Source organism: Oncorhynchus mykiss, chromosome 16 (assembly GCF_013265735.2).
Source record: "Oncorhynchus mykiss isolate Arlee chromosome 16, USDA_OmykA_1.1, whole genome shotgun sequence".
Taxonomy (NCBI): domain Eukaryota; kingdom Metazoa; phylum Chordata; class Actinopteri; order Salmoniformes; family Salmonidae; genus Oncorhynchus; species Oncorhynchus mykiss.
Genome location: NC_048580.1, coordinates 77671167 through 77696038, shown reverse-complemented (window position 1 = coordinate 77696038; position 24872 = coordinate 77671167). Strand labels below are relative to the sequence as shown.

At 41.7% G+C, this 24872-nt stretch overlaps 1 protein-coding gene across 2 annotated transcripts in view; it reads right to left on the bottom strand.

The window, feature by feature from the left end:
* The window catches only part of LOC110515266 (plasma membrane calcium-transporting ATPase 3-like), a 174949-nt gene that overhangs the window by 136521 nt on the left and 13556 nt on the right, over positions 1–24872 (bottom strand). For both annotated transcript variants that reach the window (XM_036947843.1, XM_036947844.1), the window contains exons 2-6: positions 19169–19894; positions 14835–14947; positions 13673–13757; positions 6970–7227; positions 2365–2490 (exon numbers count right to left, since the gene is read on the bottom strand). In XM_036947843.1, the coding sequence (XP_036803738.1) occupies positions 2365–2490; positions 6970–7227; positions 13673–13757; positions 14835–14947; positions 19169–19421 (835 nt within the window). In that variant the 5' untranslated portion in view covers positions 19422–19894. The remainder of the gene's footprint in view (positions 1–2364; positions 2491–6969; positions 7228–13672; positions 13758–14834; positions 14948–19168; positions 19895–24872) is intronic.

The following is a 24872-nucleotide window of genomic DNA, read 5'->3' as shown; positions in this document are numbered from 1 at the left end:
CCAGTATCCCTGTCCCCTTCCCCCTATATATATCTACCTCCATCATTCCAGTATCCCTATCACCTTCCCCCTATACATACAGTGCCTTGCGAAAGTATTCGGCCCCCTTGAACTTTGCGACCTTTTGCCACATTTCAGGCTTCAAACATAAAGATATAAAACTGTATTTTTTTTTGAAGAATCAACAACAAGTGGGACACAACCATGAAGTGGAACGACATTTATTGGATATTTCAAACTTTTTTAACAAATCAAAAACTGAAAAATTGGGCGTGCAAAATTATTCAGCCCCTTTACTTTCAGTGCAGAAAACTCTCTCCAGAAATTCAGTGAGGATCTCTGAATGATCCAATGTTGACCTAAATGACTAATGATGATAAATACAATCCACCTGTGTGTAATCAAGTCTCCGTCTAAATGCACCTGCACTGTGATAGTCTCAGAGGTCCGTTAAAAGCGCAGAGAGCATCATGAAGAACAAGGAACACACCAGACAGGTCCGAGATACTGTTGTGAAGAAGTTTAAAGCCGGATTTGGATACAAAAAGATTTCCCAAGCTTTAAACATCCCAAGGAGCACTGTGCAAGCGATAATATTGAAATGGAAGGAGTATCAGACCACTGCAAATCTACCAAGACCTGGCCGTCCCTCTAAACTTTCAGCTCATACAAGGAGAAGACTGATCAGAGATGCAGCCAAGAGGCCCATGATCACTCTGGATGAACTGCAGAGATCTACAGCTGAGGTGGGAGACTCTGTCCATAGGACAACAATCAGTCGTATATTGCACAAATCTGGCCTTTATGGAAGAGTGGCAAGAAGAAAGCCATTTCTTAAAGATATCCATAGAAAGTGTCGTTTAAAGTTTGCCACAAGCCACCTGGGAGACACACCAAACATGTGGAAGAAGGTGCTCTGGTCAGATGAAACCAAAATTGAACTTTTTGGCAACAATGCAAAACGTTATGTTTGGCGTAAAAGCAACACAGCTGAACACACCATCCCCACTGTCAAACATGGTGGTGGCAGCATCATGGTTTGGGCCTGCTTTTCTTCAGCAGGGACAGGGAAGATGGTTAAAATTGATGGGAAGATGGATGGAGCCAAATACAGGACCATTCTGGAAGAAAACCTGATGGAGTCTGCAAAAGACCTGAGACTGGGACGGAGATTTGTCTTCCAACAAGACAATGATCCAAAACATAAAGCAAAATCTACAATGGAATGGTTCAAAAATAAACATATCCAGGTGTTAGAATGGCCAAGTCAAAGTCCAGACCTGAATCCAATCGAGAATATGTGGAAAGAACTGAAAACTGCTGTTCACAAATGCTCTCCATCCAACCTCACTGAGCTCGAGCTGTTTTGCAAGGAGGAATGGGAAAAAATTTCAGTCTCTCGATGTGCAAAACTGATAGAGACATACCCCAAGCGACTTACAGCTGTAATCGCAGCAAAAGGTGGCGCTACAAAGTATTAACTGAAGGGGGCTGAATACTTTTGCACACCCATTTTTTCAGTTTTTGATTTGCTAAAAAAGTTTGAAATATCCAATAAATGTCGTTCCACTTCATGATTGTGTCCCACTTGTTGTTGATTCTTCACAAAAAATACAGTTTTATATCTTTATGTTTGAAGCCTGAAATGTGGCAAAAGGTCGCAAAGTTCAAGGGGGCCAAATACTTTCGCAAGGCACTGTATCTACCTCCATCACTCCAGTATCCCTATCTCCTTCCCCTTATACATATCTACCTCCATTACTCCAGTATCCCTGTCTCCTTCCCCCTATACATATCTACCTCCATCACTCCAGTATCCCTGTCCCCTTCCCCCTATATATATCTACCTCCATCACTCCAGTATCCCTGTCCCCTTCCCCCTATACATATCTACCTCCATCACTCCAGTATCCCTGTCCCCTTCACCCTATACATATCTACCTCCATCACTCCACAGTATCCCCTTCCCCCTATATATATGTACCTCCATCACTCCAGTATCCCTGTCCCCTTCACCCTATACATATCTACCTCCATCACTCCACAGTATCCCCTTCACCCTATACATATCTACCTCCATCACTCCACAGTATCCCCTTACCCCTATACATATCTACCTCCAACACTCCAGTATCCCTGTACATTGTTAATATGGTATTGGAACTGACTTTTAAAATACATCCTGTACATAGTTACTTAATTAATTGTGCATTTCACATCTCTTATTATTATTTATTATATGTTTCTGTTCTTCCTCGCTATTTTTAGTATTACATTGCTATTGATTACTGCATTGTTGGAGTTGGAGCTAGAAAGGCATTTCACTGTACATGTGACAATGTTGCAATACACAGACACACCCACCAGAGAGCAGCATAGGGTCTTTGTCCACAGTCTTCCCAACGTGGTCTGATTCCCCAGTCAGAGAACTCTCATCAATCTTCAGGTCATTTCCCTGGATCAGGATTCCATCCGCTGGCAACAGGTCCCCTATAGAAAGCATACAATACATACAGTACATAATGTTATACACATAGGTACAGATACAATATATAAAGTATACAGTTGAAGTCAGAAGTTTACATTCACTTAGGTTGTTGTCATTAAAACTCGTTTTTCAACCACTTCACAAATGTCTTGTTAACGAACTATAGTTTTGGCAAGTCGGTTAGGACATCTACTTTGTGCATGACAGAAGTAATTTTTCGAACAATTGTTTACAGACAGATTATTTCACTTATAATTCACTGTATCACAATTCCAGTGGGTCAGAAGTTTACATACACTAAGTTGACTGTGCTTTTAAAGAGCTTGGAAAATTCCAGAAAATGGTACAAAAGTATCGATATCCATAGTACAATGAGTCTTATATCGACATAACCTGAAAGGCCACTCAGCAAGGAAGAAGCCACTGCTTCAAAACCGCCATAAAAAGCCAGACTGAGGTTTGCAACTGCACATGGGGACAAAGATTCTACTTTTTGGAGAAATGTCTTCTGGTCTGATGAAACAAAAATAGATCTGTTTGGCCATAATGACCATCGTTGTGTTTGGAGGAAAAAGGGGGAGTCTTGCAAGCCGAAGAACACCATCCCAACCGTGAAGCACGGGGGTGGCAGCATCATGTTGTGGGGGTGCTTTGCTGCAGGAGGGACTGGTGCACTTCACAAAATAGATGGCATCATGAGGGGGGGAAATTATGTGGATATATTGAAGCAACATCTCAAGACATCAGTCAGGAAAGTAAAGCTTGGTCGCAAATGGGTCTTCCAAATGGACAATGACCCTAAGCATACTTCCAAAGTTGTGGCAAAATGGCTTAAGGACAACATAGTCAAGGTATTGGAGTGGCTGTCACAAAGCCCTGACCTCATCCTATAGAAAATTTGAGGGCAGAACTGAAAAAGTGTGTGTGAGCAAGGAGGCTTTACCAATTTGACTCATTTACACCAGCTCTGTCAGGAGGAATGGGCCAAAATTCACCCAACTTATAGTGGGAAGCTTGTGGAAGGCTACCTGAAATGTTTGACCCAAGTTGAACAATTTAAAGGCAATGCTAACAAATACCAATTGAGTGTATGTAAACTTCTGACCCACTGGGAATGTGATGAAAGAAATAAAAGCTGAAATAAATCATTCTCTCTACTATTATTCTGACATTTCACATTCTTAAAATAAAGTGGTGATCCTAACTGACCTAAGACGGAATTTTTAATAGGACTAAATGTCAGGAATTGTGAAAAACTGAGTTTGAATATATTTTACCTACAGTATTATCTCAACTGCAAAAAAAGAAACGTCCCTTTCCCAGGACCCTGTCTTTCTAAGATAATTTGTATAATTCCAAATAACAGATCTTCATGGTAAAGGGTTTAAACACTGTTTCCCATGCTTGTTCAATGAACCATAAACAATTAATGAACATGCACCTGTGAAATGGTCGTTAAGACACTAACAGCTTACAGACAGTAGGCAATTTAGGTCACAGTTATGAAAACCTAGGACACTAAAGAGGCCTTTCTACTGACTCTGAAAAACACAACAACAACAAAAAGATGCCCAGGGTCCCTGCTCATCTGTGTGAACGTGCCTTAGGCATGCTGCAAGGAGGCATGAGGACTGCAAATGTGGCCAGGGCAATAAATAGCTATGTCTGTACTGTGAGACGCCTAAGACAGCTCAACAGGGAGACAGGACGGACAGCTGATCGTCTTCTCAGTGTCAGACCACGTGTAACAACACCTGCACAGGATCGATACATCAGAACATCACACCTGCGGGACAGGTACAGGATGGCAACAACTACTGCCTGAGTTATATCAGGAATGCACAATCCCTCCATCAGTGGTCAGACTGTCCGCAATAGGCTGTTAGAGTCTGGACTGAGGGCTTGTAGGCTTGTTGTAAGGCAGGTCCACACCAGACATCACCGGCAACTGCGTTGCCTATGGGCACAAACCCACCGTTGCTGGACCAGACAGGACTGGCAAAAAGTGCTCTTCACTGAAGTGTCGCGGTTTTGTCTCACCAGGGGTGATGGTTGGATTTGCGTTTATTGTCGAAGGAATGAGCGTTACACCGAGGCCTGTACTCTGGAGCGGGATCGATTTGGAGGTGGAGGGTCTGTCATGGTCTGTGGCGGTGTGTCAAAGCATCATCGGATTGAGCTTGTTGTCATTGCAGGCAATCTCAACAACGCTGTGCGTTACAGGGAAGACTTCCTCCTCCCTCATGTGGTACCCTTCCTGCAGGCTCATCCTGACATGACCCTCCAGCATGACAATGCCACCAGCCATACTGCTCATTCTGTGCATGATTTCCTGCAAGACAGGAATGTCAGTGTTCTGCCATGGCCAGTGAAGAGCCCGGATCTCAATCCCATTGAGCACGTCTGGGACCTGTTGGATCAGAGGGTGAGGGCTAGGGCCATTCCCTCCAGAAATGTCCGGGAACTTGCAGGTGCCTTGGTGGAAGAGTGGGGTAACATCTCACAGCAATAACTGGCAAATCTGGTGCAGTCCATGAGGAGGAGATGCACTGCAATACTTAATGCAGCTGGTGGCCACACCAGATACTGACTGTTACTTTTGATTTTGACCCCCCTTTGTTCAGGGACACATTATTCCATGTCTGTTAGTCACATGTCTGTGGAACTTGTTCAGTTTATGTCTCAGTTGTTGAATCTTGTTATGTTCATACACATATTTACATATTAAGTTTGCTGAAAATAAACGCAGTTGACTGTGAGAGGACGTTTCTTTTTTTGCTGAGTTTACCTTCAGATCATTGTCCTGGTTACCTACAGTGTTATCTACCTTCAGATCGTTGTCCTGGTTACCTACAGTGTTATCTACCTTCAGATCGTTGTCCTGGTTACCTACAGTGTTATCTACCTTCAGATCATTGTCCTGGTTACCTACAGTGTTATATACCTTCAGATCATTGTCCTGGTTACCTACAGTGTTATTTACCTTCAGATCGTTGTCCTGGTTACCTACAGTGTTATCTACCTTCAGATCATTGTCCTGGTTACCTACAGTGTTATCTACCTTCAGATTGTTGTCCTGGTTACCTACAGTGTTATCTACCTTCAGATCATTGTTAGTTGTGTTACACTGTGTAGCTTTATTGATTTGTCGAAGGCTTTTGACACGGTGGAACATGCTGTGTTAGTGCAAAGGTTAAAATGTTGTGGAATTACAGGTCATGCTCTAGATTGGTTTATAAATTACCTATCAAATCGTACACAATGTGTAATGGCAGATGGTTGTAAATCTGAGTCCATAGAGGTGTGCTCAGGTGTTCCGCAAGGTTCTATTTTGGGCCCACTGTTGTTCATTTTGTATATCAACAACATTGGGGATCTTATTGAAACAGCGGATGTTCATTTTTATGCAGATGATACTGTTCTTTATTCAAGTGGTAGTAGTTTATCTTTAGCTTTTGAAAATTCCCAAAGCGCATTTAACATCATACAACAGAATCTGTATGATTTAAAGCTGGTTCTAAATTCAGGTAAAACAAATGCATGGTATTGTCAAATGCCAGGCATGTTACTAATCATGTCATTGCTACATTGTCTGGACATACTATAGAGCAAGTTAAAGTGTACAAAGATTTGGGTGTGTGGGTTGATGATATGCTGAGTTTCACTGTGCATGTAGAGAGCTTGATGAGGAAGCTCAAACTGAGAATAGGTTTTTATTACCGGCATAAGGCTTGTTTTTCTTTTGAGGCCAGGAAGGAGCTGGTACGATGTACATTACTGGCAGTTTTAGATTTTAGTGATGTTATATACATGCAGGCCTCAACCACTACCCTGAGAGCACTCACGCAGCCCTCAGGTTCATTACAAATCAGAAACGTCTAACACATCATTGTGATCTCTACAGCGCTATTGGCTGGTCGTCATTGACCTTGGGTAGGCTTAAACACTGGTATACACTGGTTTATAAGGCCATACTGGGGAAAATGCCATTTTATCTCAGTCCTTTTTTAGTCAGGTCGGTAAATAAATAGCAATTACGGTCCCATTCTGATTTGCTTCTAACAGTACCAAAAATTAGAACAGGACATGGTAGAAATAGTTTTAGTTACTTAGTTCTGTGGTCCTGGAATTCTATCCTGAACATTAGAAAATGTGATAACCTAGTTTCGTTGGTGGAGTTTAAACACTTGATTCATGTAAATATCATAGAAGAGTATAATTGTCTTGAGGCCAGCGGTTTTTCAGTCAAGGATTTGTTTTGTTGTGTTTTGTGTTTTTAACGTCAAATGTTTTCGTTGTACTGTATGTGTGTTTATAGTTTTGTTTAATGTTGTGTTCGTGTATGTACGTTGTTTTGTCTGAAACGTTGTTCCCCCTGCTGCTATTGGACCAGGTCTCGCTTGGAAAAGAGATGTTATCTCAATGACAAAAACCTGTATAAATAAAGGTCCAATAAAACAAAAATGGTCCTGGTTACCTACCGTATTTGACCTGAGCCATGTCCCCCACCACCATGTCAGCTACAGGTATCTGGATCACGTTTCCTTTCCGTACGACAGCGAAGCGCTGCTCCTGTTCTATCCTGCTCTGTAGCCCACGGAACTGTTTCTCTTTAGACCAATCATTGAAGGCCGTCACCAGGACCACACAGACGACGGACAGCAAGATGGCGGCACCCTCAATCCACCCGGCTTCAGCCTCGCCCTCGTCCTCTGCCCCTCCCGACACGTTACCACACGCTGGGGAAAAACACACTGTTATCCATCTACAGTGCCTTCAGAAATTATTCAGACCCCTTGACTTGTTCCACATTTTGTTAGGTTACAGCCTAATTCGAAAATGACAAAGCAAAAACTGTTTTTTTTAAATGTTTGCAAATGTATTAAAGATATAAAACAGAAATACCTTATTTACATAATTAAGTATTCAGACCCTTTGCTATGAGACTCAAGAAACAAGAAGAGAAACAAGATTCTCTGCTCTGATAAAACTAAATTGAACTCTTTGGCCTGAATGCCAAGCGTCACGTCTGGAGGAAACCTGGCACCATCCCTAAGGTGAAGCATGGTGGTGGCAGCATCATGCTGTGGGGGTGTTTTTCAGCGGCAGTGACTGGGAGACTAGTCAGTATTAAGGAAAAGATGAACGGAGCAAAGTACAGAGAGATCATTGATGAAGGACCTCAGAATGGGGCGAAGGTTCACCTTCCAACAGGACAGCAACCCTAAGCACACAGCAAAGTCAACGCAGGAGGGGCTTCGGGACAAGTCTCTGAATGTCCTTGAGTGGCCCAGCCAGATCCCGGACTTGAACCTGATCAAACATCTCTGGAGAGACCTGAAAATAGCTGTGCAGCAATGCTCCCCATCCAACCTGACAGAGTTTGAGAAGATCTGCAAGGAAGAATGGGAGAAACACATACAAATACAGGTGTGCCAAGCTTGTAGCGTCATTCCCAAGAAGACTTGAGACTGTAGCGTCATACCCAAGAAGACTCGAGGCTGTAGCGTCATACCCAAGAAGACTCGAGGCTGTAGCGTCATACCCAAGAAGACTCGAGGCTGTAGCGTCATACCCAAGAAGACTCGAGGCTGTAGCGTAATACCCAAGAAGACTCGAGGCTGTAGCATAATACCCAAGAAGACTCGAGGCTGTAGTGTAATACCCAAGAAGACTCGAGGCTGTAGCGTCATACCCAAGAAGACTCGAGGCTGTAGCATCATACCCAAGAAGACTCGAGGCTGTAGCTTCATACCCAAGAAGACTCGAGGCTGTAGCATCATACCCAAGAAGACTCGAGGCTGTAGCGTCATACCCAAGAAGACTCGAGGCTGTAGCGTCATACCCAAGAAGACTCGAGGCTGTAGCGTAATACCCAAGAAGACTCGAGGCTGTAGCATAATACCCAAGAAGACTCGAGGCTGTAGTGTAATACCCAAGAAGACTCGAGGCTGTAGCGTCATACCCAAGAAGACTCGAGGCTGTAGCATCATACCCAAGAAGACTCAAGGCTGTAGCTTCATACCCAAGAAGACTCGAGGCTGTAGCGTCATACCCAAGAAGACTCGAGGCTGTAGCGTCATACCCAAGAAGACTCGAGGCTGTAGCGTAATACCCAAGAAGACTCGAGGCTGTAGCATAATACCCAAGAAGACTCGAGGCTGTAGTGTAATACCCAAGAAAACTCGAGGCTGTAGCGTCATACCCAAGAAGACTCGAGGCTGTAGCATCATACCCAAGAAGACTCGAGGCTGTAGCGTCATACCCAAGAAGACTCGAGGCTGTAGCGTAATACCCAAGAAGACTCGAGGCTGTAGCATAATACCCAAGAAGACTCGAGGCTGTAGTGTAATACCCAAGAAAACTCGAGGCTGTAGCGTCATACCCAAGAAGACTCGAGGCTGTAGCATCATACCCAAGAAGACTCGAGGCTGTAGCTTCATACCCAAGAAGACTCGAGGCTGTAGCGTCATACCCAAGAAGACTCGAGGCTGTAGCGTCATACCCAAGAAGACTCGAGGCTGTAGCTTCATACCCAAGAAGACTCAAGGCTGTAGCGTCATACCCAAGAAGACTCGAGGCTGTAGCGTCATACCCAAGAAGACTAGAGGCTGTAGCATCATACCCAAGAAGACTCGAGGCTGTAGCGTCATACCCAAGAAGACTCGAGGCTGTAGCGTCATACCCAAGAAGACTAGAGGCTGTAGCATCATACCCAAGAAGACTCGAGGCTGTAGCGTAATACCAAAGAAGACTCGAGGCTGTAATCGCTGCCAAAAAAACTGTTTTTTGCTTTGTTATTATTGGGTACTGTGTGGAGATTGAAAAAACAATTTAATCAATTTTAGTATAAGGCTGTAATGTAATAAAATGTGGAAGAAGTCAATGGGTCTGAATCCTTTCTGAAGGCGCTGTATCTAGCTTGCTGTCTATCAACCCTCCCCTATGTATTTTATTTGCAGTCTAGCTAAAATGTTTCATTTGGCTCTTTACTCCAGCATTTTGGATTTGTTTTATATGAAGCAAGAGCTCAGATCATCTTTTATTTGAGGGTATTTTCCTACATATCCATTTGACCATTTAGAAATGAAAGCATTTTTATGTGTCTAATCCCCCCATTTGAAGGTGTCATGAAGATGTAGGATCTTGTTGTAGGACATCTTTCCTGCAATGCAGTAAATTAAAAACGTGTATTTGAGATGCAAAAAAGGCTTCTGAAGTTTGTAACTTCCACTTTATATTTTCAGACTTGATTTTCCCTTATGAACAAAATGTATAAACCCCTCCAAAAATGTCCATTAATTATAATCCAGATAAAATTCACGTATCCTGTTCCTGCAGGATTATTTTTCTACCCTACCAAACATTCTCAAAGAACGTTTTTGTATTTTGGTCCCATATTCACAGCACGCAATGACTACATCAATGACTACATCAATGACTACATCAATGACTACATCAATGACTACATCAATGACTACATCAATGACTACATCAATGACTACATCAATGACTACATCAATGACTACATCAAGCTCGTGACTACAACTATGTTGGATGCATTTTCTGATATTTTTGTTTGTGTTTCAGATTATTTTGTAGATTAATAGAAAGTAATGGTAAATAGTGTTGTGTAATTTTGGAGTCACTTTTATTGTAAATAAGGGGAAATATGTTTCTAAACACTTCTACATTAATGTGAATGCTACCATTTATTACAGATAATCATGAATAAATTGTGAATAATTATTAGTGAGAAAGTAACTGAGGCAAAAATATCATACCCCCCCAAGACATGGTAACCTCCCCTGTTATTGTAATGGTGGGAGGTTAGCATGTCTTGGGGGTATGATATAAAATGCTAACCTCTCCTGTTATTGTAATGGTGAGAGGTTAGCATGTCTTGGGGGTATGATATAAAATGCTAACCTCTACTGTTATTGTAATGGTGAGAGGTTATCATGTCTTGAGGTATGATATAAAATGCTAACCTCCCCTGTTATTGTAATGGTGAGAGGTTAGCATGTCTTTGGGGGTATGATATAAAATGCTAACCTCTCCTGTTATTGTAATGGTGAGAGGTTAGCATGTCTTTGGGGGTATGATATAAAATGCTAACCTCTCCTGTTATTGTAATGGTGAGAGGTTATCATGTCTTGAGGTATGATATAAAATGCTAACCTCTCCTGTTATTGTAATGGTGAGAGGTTAGCATGTCTTGGGGGTATGATATAAAATGCTAACCTCTCCTGTTATTGTAATGGTGAGAGGTTAGCATGTCTTGAGGTATGATATAAAATGCTAACCTCTCCTGTTATTGTAATGGTGAGAGGTTAGCATGTCTTGGGGGTATGATATAAAATGCTAACCTCTCCTGTTATTGTAATGGTGAGAGGTTAGCATGTCTTTGGGGGTATGATATAAAATGCTAACCTCTCCTGTTATTGTAATGGTGAGAGGTTAGCATGTCTTGGGGGTATGATATAAAATGCTAACCTCTCCTGTTATTGTAATGGTGAGAGGTTATCATGTCTTGAGGTATGATATAAAATGCTAACCTCTCCTGTTATTGTAATGGTGGGAGGTTAGCATGTTTTGGGGGTATGATATAAAATGCTAACCTCTCCTGTTATTGTAATGGTGAGAGGTTAGCATGTCTTGGGGGTATGATATAAAATGCTAACCTCTCCTGTTATTGTAATGGTGGGAGGTTAGCATGTCTTGGGGGTATGATATAAAATGCTAACCTCTCCTGTTATTGTAATGGTGAGAGGTTAGCATGTCTTGGGGGTATGATATTTGTCCCTATTATTCACGATTCATTCATGATTATCCATAATAATAGCAGCATTCACTTTAATGGCTCTATTTGAATAAACCTTTTTAAATGGTAAATCTTTGCGCTGCTGTCGCGTTATAGGTTTGGGGTTTTTCGTTAAATAGCCTGCAGCATTCAGTATTTGCTAAATATTTTGAACACGTTTGTAGTCCACATTGTTGTAATTGCATTGCTTCAATATGGAAATGCATTGTTAAATATAGGCTATAGCATAGGGGCCAGGCCTACTGTAAATTGCAGTCCGTGAACATGCCAAAAGTAGTCAATAAGCAACATTAAATTCAATAGGCTATTGAGAAGGCCCCAAAAGACACTGTATAATTCTAATTAAATTCTAATAAAAACTAAGCAACAAATTGTTTTAAATAGGCTAAATGTCCCAATACAGCTACACCATAATTGTTCCCCGTATAATACAAACAACTTAGACTATGGAGGGTTTTTCACACATGCAACCTTTTTACAGGAGCTGGATAAAGATTCATTATACAGAGAAAAAGCTCCACTCACCGTTATACTGCTACAGAGAAAAGGCTCCACTCACCGTTATACTGCTACAGAGAAAAGGCTCCACTCACCGTTATACTGCTACAGAGAAATGTGTCATGTCCACTCACCGTTATACTGCTACAGAGAAAGGTGTCATGTCCACTCACCGTTATACTGCTACAGAGAAAGGTGTCATGTCCACTCACCGTTATACTGCTACAGAGAAAGGTGTCATGTCCACTCACCGTTATACTGCTACAGAGAAAGGTGTCATGTCCACTCACCGTTATACTGCTACAGAGAAAGGTGTCATGTCCACTCACCGTTATACTGCTACAGAGAAAGGTGTCATGTCCACTCACCGTTATACTGCTACAGAGAAAGGTGTCATGTCCACTCACCGTTATACTGCTACAGAGAAAGGTGTCATGTCCACTCACCGTTATACTGCTACAGAGAAAGGTGTCATGTCCACTCACCGTTATACTGCTACAGAGAAAGGTGTCATGTCCACTCACCGTTATACTGCTACAGAGAAAGGTGTCATGTCCACTCACCGTTATACTGCTGGCAAATATAATGTTTTATAAACATCATGGAACCAGTTTACAGATTCTATTTGCACTTCTCCAGAAATAGCAGGCGAAATTGAATTCAAACAATGTACGTTCTCACCTTAAACACATGGATGGTGGATCTTAACAATAACTTTGGATTTAAATCTAATTAAATGAAAAACAATCAATCAATATTTCTAAATAGGATCGGGTCAGAAGCATGATATCATAAATCTCTTCTCTCGTTCCATGACACCCTGTGCACAGGTAGGCTTAAATGTAATTTACGTAGAACATTCACACGTTCATACAAAACACCATGCTCCTGTCAACTATATCGTTGCCTGTGTGCGACGCAGATTCTCAAAGAAATCTGCCATTAATATGGCATTATATGACTGAATAGTTTGGAGCAGAGTGTTTTTAGTAATCGGACGAGGGGCGATCTTTGATAATGAGGACGGATAGCGTACTCGAACAAGCGAAATGCATGTATGTGAATAATGAAAAAAGCACGGAAAATCTAAAACCTCTAAAAATATTTTTAAAGCACTCTCAGTAACCATTTAATAGGCCTTTATCCATAGGCTATTTGGCTAATGGCCAGGATAAAAAGACGCACCAACGCGATGCTGCTAAACCAGCCTTGATACACGGGAGGGGGGGCTATGCTTGGTTTTTAATCAAACTAAATGAAACTAAATACGAGATTCACCGGCACAAAAGGCACATCTCTCAACGCTTCCGCTTTCAACATCCACGCCATTATCAACTGTGTTACCGTTAAAACCTGCTTTTTGTGGGTCTTAAAACGTCCCATTGGCGCTGCATGAAATTATCACTTTTCTGCTCGTTTTTAGGGACACGTCTCAACTATTGCCATCCGTCACAGACATGTACATTTCCGAACCTGGCGTTAGGGCTGGAAAATGCCAGTGCGACAGTTTTTACATGACAAAATGTCAAACTAATGTGCATTTGACACTTGCGCCTCCTTAGCGCCAGCCTAACATAGAGCCCTAACAGTGACTCCAGAAGAACACAATTCATTTTTTAACATTCATGTCTATTGGATACAACACAATCCGAAACACAACCAAGACTAGATACATGAAAATACCCTCAAATAAAAGGTGACATTCTGTACTGTCGCCTCATATAAAACATTATATCTCAAATCCAAAAAGCTGTAGTATAGAGCGATTTTAGCTTCACTGTCCAAATAAATATGGAGGGGAATGTGTCTGTCTGTCAGCCAAGCAGTCAACCATCCAGACAGACATCCATCCCAGGTCATACCCTCAGTGTCATCTCCGGGGGGTTGGTAGAAGGACAGGCCCAGGGAGATGATAGCTGCCACCTCTAGGATGATAAGGGTGACGTCCTGTAAAGCAATCAATCAATCTATATATCAATATATATATATCAATCAATCTATATATCAATATATATATATCAATCAATCTATATATCAATATATATATATCAATCAATCTATATATCAATATATATATATCAATCAATCTATTATCAATATATATATATCAATCAATCTATATATCAATATATATATATCAATCAATCTATATATCAATATATATATATATCAATCAATCTATATATCAATATATATATATCAATCAATCTATATATCAATATATATATATATATATAAATCAATCTATATATCCATATATGTATATATATATGAATCAATCTATATATCAATATATATATATGAATCCATCTATATATCAATATATATATATGAATCAATCTATATATCAATATATATATATATATATATATATATATATATATGAATCAATCTATATATCAATCTATATATATTAATCAATCTATATATCAATATATATATATCAATCAATCTAAATATCAATATATATATATCAATCAATCTATATATCAATATATATATGAATCAATCTATATATCAATCTACATGTAACTGCCAAAAAGTGTTATAATTGTTTTTTTTTTTTTTTTTTTTTTTTTTTTACCTTTATTTAACCAGGCAAGTCAGTTAAGAACAAATTCTTATTTTCAATGACGGCCTGGGAACAGTGGGTTAACTGCCTGTTCAGGGGCAGAACGACAGATTTGTACCATGTCAGCTCGGGGGTTTGAACTTGCAACCTTCCGGTTACTAGTCCAACGCTCTAACCACTAGGCTACCACTAGGCTACCCTGCCGCCCCGTTTGTTGGGCCACCACGAGCCACCAGAACAGCTTTGATGCACCTTGGCATAGATTCTACAAATGTCTAGAACTCTCTTGGAGGAATGCGAAACCATTCAGGAACGACACCTGTGTGGAAGCACCTGCTTTCAGTACACTTTCTATCTAATAATTTACTCAAGTGTTTACATTATTTGACCTGTCTATATCAATATATACAGTGTATATCAAAACATGAATATCAATCGATCATTCAACATACTTGAAGAGCTTCCCAGACCAGCTCCAGAAAGGTCTTGGGCTGTTTAGGAGGGATGAAGTTCTGACCGAATGACTTGCTACGACGATCCAGGTCTGCCTGGTCACCTGACAGACCTGCAACACACACGCACACATGTACAGTACCAGTCAAAAGTGTGGACACACCTAATCATTCAAGGGTTTTTCTTCAAGAGAAAGCTGTCATCAAGGCAAAGGGTTGCTACTTTGAAGAATCTGAAATATAAAATATATTTTGATTTGTTTACCACTTTTTTTGGTTACTACATGATTCCAAAATGTGTTGTTTTATAGTTTGGATGTCTTCACTGTTATTCTACAATGTAGAAAATCATAAAAAATAAAAACCTTGGAGTGAGTAGGTGTGTCCAAACTTCTGACTGGTCCTATACATTTATATTTAGTTAATTTAGCAGACACTCTTATCCAACCATAGTGCCACCAGACTTCTGATAGGCTCTTATCCAACCGTAGTGCCAACAGACTTCTGATAGGCTCTTATCCAACCATAGTGCCACCAGACTTCTGATAGGCTCTTATCCAACCATAGTGCCACCAGACTTCTGATAGGCTCTTATCCCACCATAGTACCACCAGACTTCTGATAGGCTCTTATCCAACCATGTTTTTTTAGAAATGTTTGCAAATGTATTAAAGATATAAAAACAGAAATACCTTATTTACATAAGTATTCAGACCCTTTGCTGTGAGACTCGAAATTGAGCTCAGGTGCATCCTGTTTCCATTGATCATCCTTGTGGTGTTCATACAACTTGATTGGAGTTCACCTGCAGTAAATTAAATTGATTGGACATGATTTGGAAAGGCACACACCTGTTTGGAAAGGCACACACAGTTGACAGAGCGTATCAGAGCAAAAACCAAGCCATGAGGTCAAAGGAATTGTCCATAGAGGTCCAAGACGGGATTGTGTCGAGGCACAGATCTGGGGAAGGGTACCAAAACATTTCTGCAGCATTGAAGATCTCCAAGAACACAGTGACCTCCATCATTCTTAAATGGAAGAAGTTTGACTGAGCAATCGGTGGTCACTCTGACCTTCCAGAAGGACAACCATCTCTGCAGCACTCCACCAATCAGGCCTTTATGGTAGAGTGGCCAGACAGAAGCCACTACTCAGTAAAATACACATGAAAGCTCACTTGGAGTTTGCCAAAAGGAACTTAAAGGACTCTCAGACCATGAGGAACAAGATTTTATGGTCTGATGAAACAAAGATTGAATTATTTTGACTGAATGCCAAGTGTCGCGTCTTGCACCGTCCCTACTGTGAAGCATTCTGGTGGCAGCATCATTCTGTGGGGATGTTTTTCAGCAGCAGGGACTGGGAGACTAGTCAGGATCCAGGGAAAGATGAACGGAGCAAAGTGCAGAGAGATCCTTAATGAAAACCTGCTCCAGAGCGCTCAGGACCTCAGACTGGGGCGAAGGTTCACCTTCCATCAGGACAATGGCCCTACGCACACAGCCAAGACAACACAGGAGTGGCTTCGGGACAAGTCTCCGAATGTCCTTCAGTGGCCCAGCCAGAACCCGGACTTGAATCCGATCGAACATATCTGGCGGGACCTGAAAATAGCTGTGCAGCGACGCTCCCCATCCAATGAGAAACTCCCCAAATACAGGTGTGCCAAGCTTGTAGAGTCATACCCAAGAAGACTCAAGGCTGTAATCCCTACCAAAGGTGCTTCAACAATGTACTGAGTAAAGGGCCTGAATATTTAAGTAAATGTAATATTTAATCTTTTCATTTTTAATACATTTGCAAAAATGTCTAAAAAAAAGTTTTTCTTTGTCATTATAAGGTTTTGTGTGTAGATGGATGAGGGGGGGAACTGTAATCCATTTTAGAATAAGGATGTAACGTAACAACATGTGGAAAAAGTCAAGTGGTCTGAATACTTTCCGAATGCACTGTAAATATCTGTTCCAATAGCCCAACTCTGGATGTAACATAGGTGTAATGAAACTACCAAAATCACATATGAGAGAGAAGGAGTTGAACAATCATTTGTTGAGTGATCATTACTTTGTAAATATTCTCTTCGTCCCTTCTTCCCTCTCTTTTTACCCCATTTATTTCTGCCTCTCTTCCTCACACCCTCTTTCTACCTTCCTCCCTCTACTGCACTCCCCCTTTTTTGTTCCTCCCTTTCTCTCTCAATCTCCCCTTGATATGTCCTTGACAATGCGGCAAGCTATTCTAGCACTCCTCCCCCTCTCCCTCTCTCCCTCTCCCACTGTCTCTTCCTCTCTTTACTTCCTCCCTCCTCCTTTCTTTCTCTTAGATCTCTGTAATGGTGTCAAACTGCAGTAGTGAGTATGTGTGTAATTAAATATTGGTATTGCAGTTCCCAAGGTTAAACGGATCCTGTTCCTGGATGCTGTGGTAAAGAGGTGTTAGTTCTGCGTATCAACTCTTCAAACTGTTGGCCAAACAATGTCTTGAAGTTTACCTCTACCAAACTATTTAATAAAAGGCTATTTCACTGGGAATCTCGAATAACTCATTCACAAACTAGTTTACCAACTCTCTCACTAGCTAGAATTCCATCCAATAGGAGATATCCTAAAATCCACATTTTCCCAACATAGATGTTTCCATCAAACTGACTTGTTGGGGATAAAAGGCTTTGTGTAATGACGTAGTACACATGAAAATACCTTTAGTTTCAATTCTCATGTACCAAATAAAAAATACGAGTTAAATGTGTTTCCATCGCATTTTCAACTCTACTGATGGTTCTGTCACTAAAATGAACCCAGCCTGGCTTTGGAACATGCTCTCTAGCCAACAGCTGGCAGATATAGTGAGGGTATAGCCTACATGATTATTATGGACAAAAGCTAGATCATTTTTACGTAACAGCAGCCAATCATCAATCATCATGTCTCACTGACTACCCGACTGACAACCTTACTGACTACCCTGCTGACTACCCTACTGACTACCCTACTGACTACCTCACTGACTGCCTCACTGACTACCCTGCTGACTACCTCACTGACTACCCTACTGACTACCTCACTTACCACTGACTGCCCCACTGACCACCCTGCTGACTACCTCACTGACTACCTACTGACTACCCTGCTGACTACCTCACTGACTACCCACTGACTACCCTACTGACTACCCTACTGACTACCTCACTTACCGCTGACTGCCCCGCTGACTACACTGCTGACTACCTCACTTACCACTGACTGCCCCACTGACTACCCTGCTGACTACCTACTGACTACCCTGCGGACTACCTACTGACTACCCTGCTGACTACCTCACTTACCACTGACTGCCCCACTGACTACCCTGCTGACTACCTCACTGACTACCCACTGACAACCCTACTGACTACCCTACTGACTACCTCACTTACCACTGACTGCCCCACTGACTACCCTGCTGACTACCTACTGACTACCTACTGACTACCCTGCTGACTACCTCACTTACCACTGACTGCCCCACTGATTACCCTGCTGACTACCTACTGACTACCCTGCTGACTACCTCATTGATTACCCTGCTGACTACCTCACTGACTACCTACTGACTACCCTGCTGACTACCTCACTGACTACCTACAGACTACCCTACTGACTACCTCACTTACCAACTGACTACCCTGCTGATTACCTAACTTATCACTGACTGCCCACCGACTACCCTGCTGACTACCTCACTGACTACCAACTGACTACCCTACTGACTACCCTACTGACTACCTCACTTACCACTGACTGCCATACCGACTACCTACTGACTACCTCACTTACTACCTACTGACTACCCTGCTGACTACCTCACCAACTACCCTACTGACTACCTCACTGACTACCAACTGACTACCCTGCTGACTACCTCACTTACCACTGACTGCCCCACTGACTACCCTGCTGACTACCTCACTGACTACCTACTGACTACCTCACTGAATTCCTCAATGACAATGTACCTAATATTCCAATGTACCTAATATTCCTTTTGGCCTCTGGACAAATATACTTGTAGTTGGACCTGATTCGACAGGCCAAAAATGCTTGTAGTTGGATCCGATTCGACAGGTAGGATCGGCCTCTGCCTGAAATACTCAAATCAATGAAATTGACTGACAGAGTGTGTATGTGTGTCTGTCATGTTGTTCTGCTAGAGTAAGGTTGTTCAGTGTTGATCATCTGATACTGTCAGCTGGCCTGAGATCAATCCCACAGGCCAAACAACACAGAAACACACACACACAGACACACACACACACGTAGCCACAGACACACACACCCTCCCTACTACCTTACCGTCAATAGTGTTGGTGAGCAGTTTAGTGGCCAGGCCCTCTGAGTCTCCGTATGCCTCCTGTATCTTCTGAATGGCCTCCCCTCCCCGGAGCTCCATCAGATCCCTGAGCTCCTCCACCGTCACCCCAAAATCTCCCTCTACAGCATTGTTACCCTCCCCCTTCCCACCTCCACCTCCACCTCGGCTCCGGCCTTTAGGGTAGAACTCAACAGCACTGTTAGCCATCTCTCCCATGGTGGCGGTGGTAGACATTCTGACAGACTGGTTTGGTCCTCTTCTCTCTCTGTAGTCTCTATTTCCTTCTCTGGAGAGGTTTCACCCACTCATCTGGAACACACGAGTCCAGACTTACACTCTCTCTCTCTCTCTCTCTCTCTCTCTCTCTCTCTCGGAGCAGCAAGTGTTTCTGCTTATTTATACCAGCCAGTCACCAAGCGCTGGTCCTTCCTTCTTCTTTCAAGAGTTCTTAGACACAAGTCTTAAACACAGACTTCATTAGCTAACCAGTAGGGTCAGGGGTCAAGGTTTTAACCAGGGACCAGTCAGCAACATCTCAGAAACAACTGACTCAGTTCTTTTTCTAGTATTTTGTTCTCCCACTCTGAGGGATGAGGGCTGCCTCCAGCGTTCTCCCTGTGTCCTTGGTGACTCCACTCTTCTCTCTTGTCTCGCTTATGAAGGGGTTGGGGGTTGAGAGAAGGACTAGTGGTAGAGCAGACTGGAACCTGGAAAGAAAGAAAGAAAGAAAGATAGAATTATAACTCATCTCTACAACTAGCAACACACCTGCAACTTGGTGTCAATTGTTTTATGCAACAGCCAATCAAAATGAGGACCTTGGTCCCCTGAGCCACTCCAACCTTCAGAACTAGAGTTCACTTAATTCATGAACTTGTTCTAGTTCGTCTTTATATTCCATTCAGCCATTCCCCTTTCTCACCATCTTTATATTCCATTCAGCCATTCCCCTTTCTCTCCATCTTTATATTCCATTTCAGCCATTCCCCTTTCTCTCCATCTTTATATTCCATTCAGCCATTCCCCTTTCTCACCATCTTTATATTCCATTCAGCCATTCCCCTTTCTCTCCATCTTTATATTCCATTTCAGCCATTCCCCTTTCTCTCCATCTTTATATTCCATTCAACCATTCCCCTTTCTCTCCATCTTTATATTCCATTCAGCCATTCCCCTTTCTCTCCATCTTTATATTCCATTCAACCATTCCCCTTTCTCACCATCTTTATATTCCATTCAGCCATTCCCCTTTCTCTCCATCTTTATATTCCATTCAGCCATTCCCCTTTCTCTCCATCTTTATATTCCATTCAACCATTCCCCTTTCTCACCATCTTTATATTCCATTCAGCCATTCCCCTTTCTCTCCATCTTTATATTCCATCCAACCATTCCCCTTTCTCTCCATCTACCTCATTCTGGTTTGTAGCTCTTTCCTCTCTCGTTCTCTCTGTCTCCTCCACGTCTCCCTCTCAGTGTCATGGCTGAGGACAGCTATACTCCTGTAGCCCTACTTTCAGACTGGCATCTACAGGGTCACCCCTGCCTTGTCCTGAATCTGGGCCTCTCTCCCTCCCTGGCTGGGTCCTGTCCTATTTAGTCGGTTTGTATGCAATATTAGAACGTTTTTCAGTAGCCTATATGTATATCAACGTATAAAAACAGACTATGCTTTTAATGCCAAGATGTCCTACTCTTTGGCCTTTGCATGGTTGTCTACCATTCAGGAGGTGAATCTACATTTCAGAGCAACAACAGTGTAGCAACAAAGACAGAACAACAACAGATGACACTTCCACAATACGGTTGACCTGTAGCATGGTCCTATTTGTAGCTGACTGTATCCTCTGAGATCTAGAAATCTCTGGCTACTATAGGCTAGTTAGGGGGATAAGGTCTAGCTAGAGGCTAAGGGGAGAGAGGATGTTTCTGGAATGGTCCTGTGTTCTGAAAACTGCCAAGGGTGTTTCTGTTTGGTGGCCTATAGGCATTGATATGTTGGCCATTTATTTACAACATACAATGAATTGGGAAAGTATTCAGACCACTTCACTTTTTCCACACTTTGTTACGTTACAGCCTTTCTCTAAAAATGATTGAATAAAACAATGTCCTAATCAATCTACACACAATAACCCAAAATGACATAACGACTCAATACCCCATAACGACATAATGACTCAAAACCCCACAATGATACAATACCCCATAATGACACGATACCCCATAATGACACGATACCCCATGATGACACGATACCCCATAATGACACAATACCCCATAATGACATAATGACACAATACCCCATAATGACATAATGACACAATACCCCATAATGACACGATACCCCATAATGACAGAATACCCCATAATGACAGAATGACACAATACCCCATAATGACATAATGACACGATACCCCATAATGACACAATACCCCATAATGACAGAATACCCCATAATGACACAATACCCCATAATGACATAATGACACAATGCCCCATAATGACATAATGACACAATACCCCATAATGACACGATACCCCATAATGACAGAATACCACATAATGACACAATACCCCATAATGACACAATACCCCATAATGACATAATGACACAATACCCCATAATGACACAATACCCCATAATGACACAATACCCCATAATGACATAATGACACAATACCCCATGATGACACAATACCCCATAATGACACAATACCCCATAATGACATAATGACTCAATACCCCATAATAACATATTGACACAATACCCCATAATGACATAATGACACAATACCCCATGATGACACAATACCCCATAACGACACAATACCCCATAATGACATAATGACTCAATACCCCATAATCACACAATACCACATAATGACATAATGACTCAATACCCCATAATGACACAATACCCCATAATGACACAATACCCTATAATTACATAATGACTCAGGGCCCCACCATGACACAATACCCCATGATGACACAATACCCCATAATGACACAATAACCCATAATGACATAATGACTCAATACCCCATAATGATACAATACCCCATAATGACATAATGACACAATACCTCATAATGACATAATACCCCATAATGACACAATGACTCAAAACCCCATAATGACATAATGACTCAATACCCCATAATGACAGAATGACTCAATACCCCATAATGACTCAATACCCCATAATGACATAATGACTCAATACCCCATAGTACCTCAAGACCCCATAATGACATAATGACACAATACCCCATAATGACATAATGACACAATACCCCATAATGACACAATACCCCATAATGACATAATGACACAATACCTCATAATGACATAATACCCCATAATGACATAATGACTCAATACCCCATAATGACATAATGACTCAATACCCCATAATGACTCAATACCCCATAATGACATAATGACTCAATACCCCATAATGACTCAATACCCCATAATGACATAATACCCCACAATGACGGGCAAGGTAGCCTAGTGGTTAGAGCATTGGACTAGTAACGAAAGGTTGCAAGTTCAAATCCCCGAGCTGACAAGGTACAAAATCTGTCGTTCTGCCCCTGAACAGGCAGTTAACCCACTTTTCCTAGGCCGTCATTGAAAATAAGAATTTGTTCTTAACTGACTTGCCTAGTAAAATAAAATTACTCAATACCCCATAATGACACAATACCCCATAATGACATAATGACTCAAACCCCCATAATGACATAATGACTCAATACCCCATAATGACATAATGACTCAATACCCCATAATGACATATATACAGTGCCTTGCGAAAGTATTCGGCCCCCTTGAACTTTGCGACCTTTTGCCACATTTCAGGCTTCAAACAAAGATATAAAACTGTATTTTTGTGTGAAGAATCAACAACAAGTGGGACACAATCATGAAGTGGAACGACATTTATTGGATATTTCAAACTTTTTTAACAAATCAAAAACTGAAAAATTGGGCGTGCAAAATTATTCAGCCCCTTTACTTTCAGTGCAGCAAACTCTCTCCAGAAGTTCAGTGAGGATCTCTGAATGATCCAATGTTGACCTAAATGACTAATGATGATAAATACAATCCACCTGTGTGTAATCAAGTCTCCGTATAAATGCACCTGCACTGTGATAGTCTCAGAGGTCCGTTAAAAGCGCAGAGAGCATCATGAAGAACAAGGAACACACCAGGCAGGTCCGAGATACTGTTGTGAAGAAGTTAAAAGCCGGATTTGGATACAAAAAGATTTCCCAAGCTTTAAACATCCCAAGGAGCACTGTGCAAGCGATAATATTGAAATGGAAGGAGTATCAGACCACTGCAAATCTACCAAGACCTGGCCGTCCCTCTAAACTTTCAGCTCATACAAGGAGAAGACTGATCAGAGATGCAGCCAAGAGGCCCATGATCACTCTGGATGAACTGCAGAGATCTACAGCTGAGGTGGGAGACTCTGTCCATAGGACAACAATCGGTCATATATTGCACAAATCTGGCCTTTATTGAAGAGTGGCAAGAAGAAAGCCATTTCTTAAAGATATCCAGAAAAAGTGTTGTTTAAAGTTTGCCACAAGCCACCTGGGAGACACACCAAACATGTGGAAGAAGGTGCTCTGGTCAGATGAAACCAAAATTGAACTTTTTGGCAACAATGCAAAACGTTATGTTTGGCGTGAAAGCAACACAGCTCATCGCTCTGAACACACCATCCCCACTGTCAAACATGGTGGTGGCAGCATCATGGTTTGGGCCTGCTTTTCTTCAGCAGGGACAGGGAAGATGATTAAAATTGATGGGAAGATGGATGGAGCCAAATACAGGACCATTCTGGAAGAAAACCTGATGGAGTCTGCAAAAGACCTGAGACTGGGACGGAGATTTGTCTTCCAACAAGACAATGATCCAAAACATAAAGCAAAATCTACAATGGAATGGTTCAAAAATAAACATATCCAGGTGTTAGAATGGCCAAGTCAAAGTCCAGACCTGAATCCAATCGAGAATCTGTGGAAAGAACTGAAAACTGCTGTTCACAAATGCTCTCCATCCAACCTCACTGAGATTGAGCTGTTTTGCAAGGAGGAATGGGAACAAATTTCAGTCTCTCGATGTGCAAAACTGATAGAGACATACCCCAAGCGACTTACAGCTGTAATCGCAGCAAAAGGTGGCGCTACAAAGTATTAACTTAAGGGGGCTGAATAATTTTGCACGCCCAATTTTTCAGTTTTTGATTTGTTAAAACAGTTTGAAATATCCAATAAATGTCGTTCCACTTCATGATTGTGTCCCACTTGTTGTTGATTCTTCACAAAAAAAATACAGTTTTATATCTTTATGTTTGAAGCCTGAAATGTGGCAAAAGGTCGCAAAGTTCAAGGGGGCCGAATACTTTCGCAAGGCACTGTATATATGTTTTACCTTTATTTAACCAGGCAAGTCAGTTAAGAACAAATTCTTATTTTCAATGACGGCCTACCCGGGGAACAGTGGGTTAACTGCCTGTTCAGGGGCAGAACTACAGATTTGTCCCTTGTCAGCTCGGGGATTTGAACTTGCATAATTAATTGGACACAATTTGGTAAGGCACACATCTATCTATATAAGGTCCCACAGTTAACAGATCTGGGGAAGGGTACCCAAAAATATTCT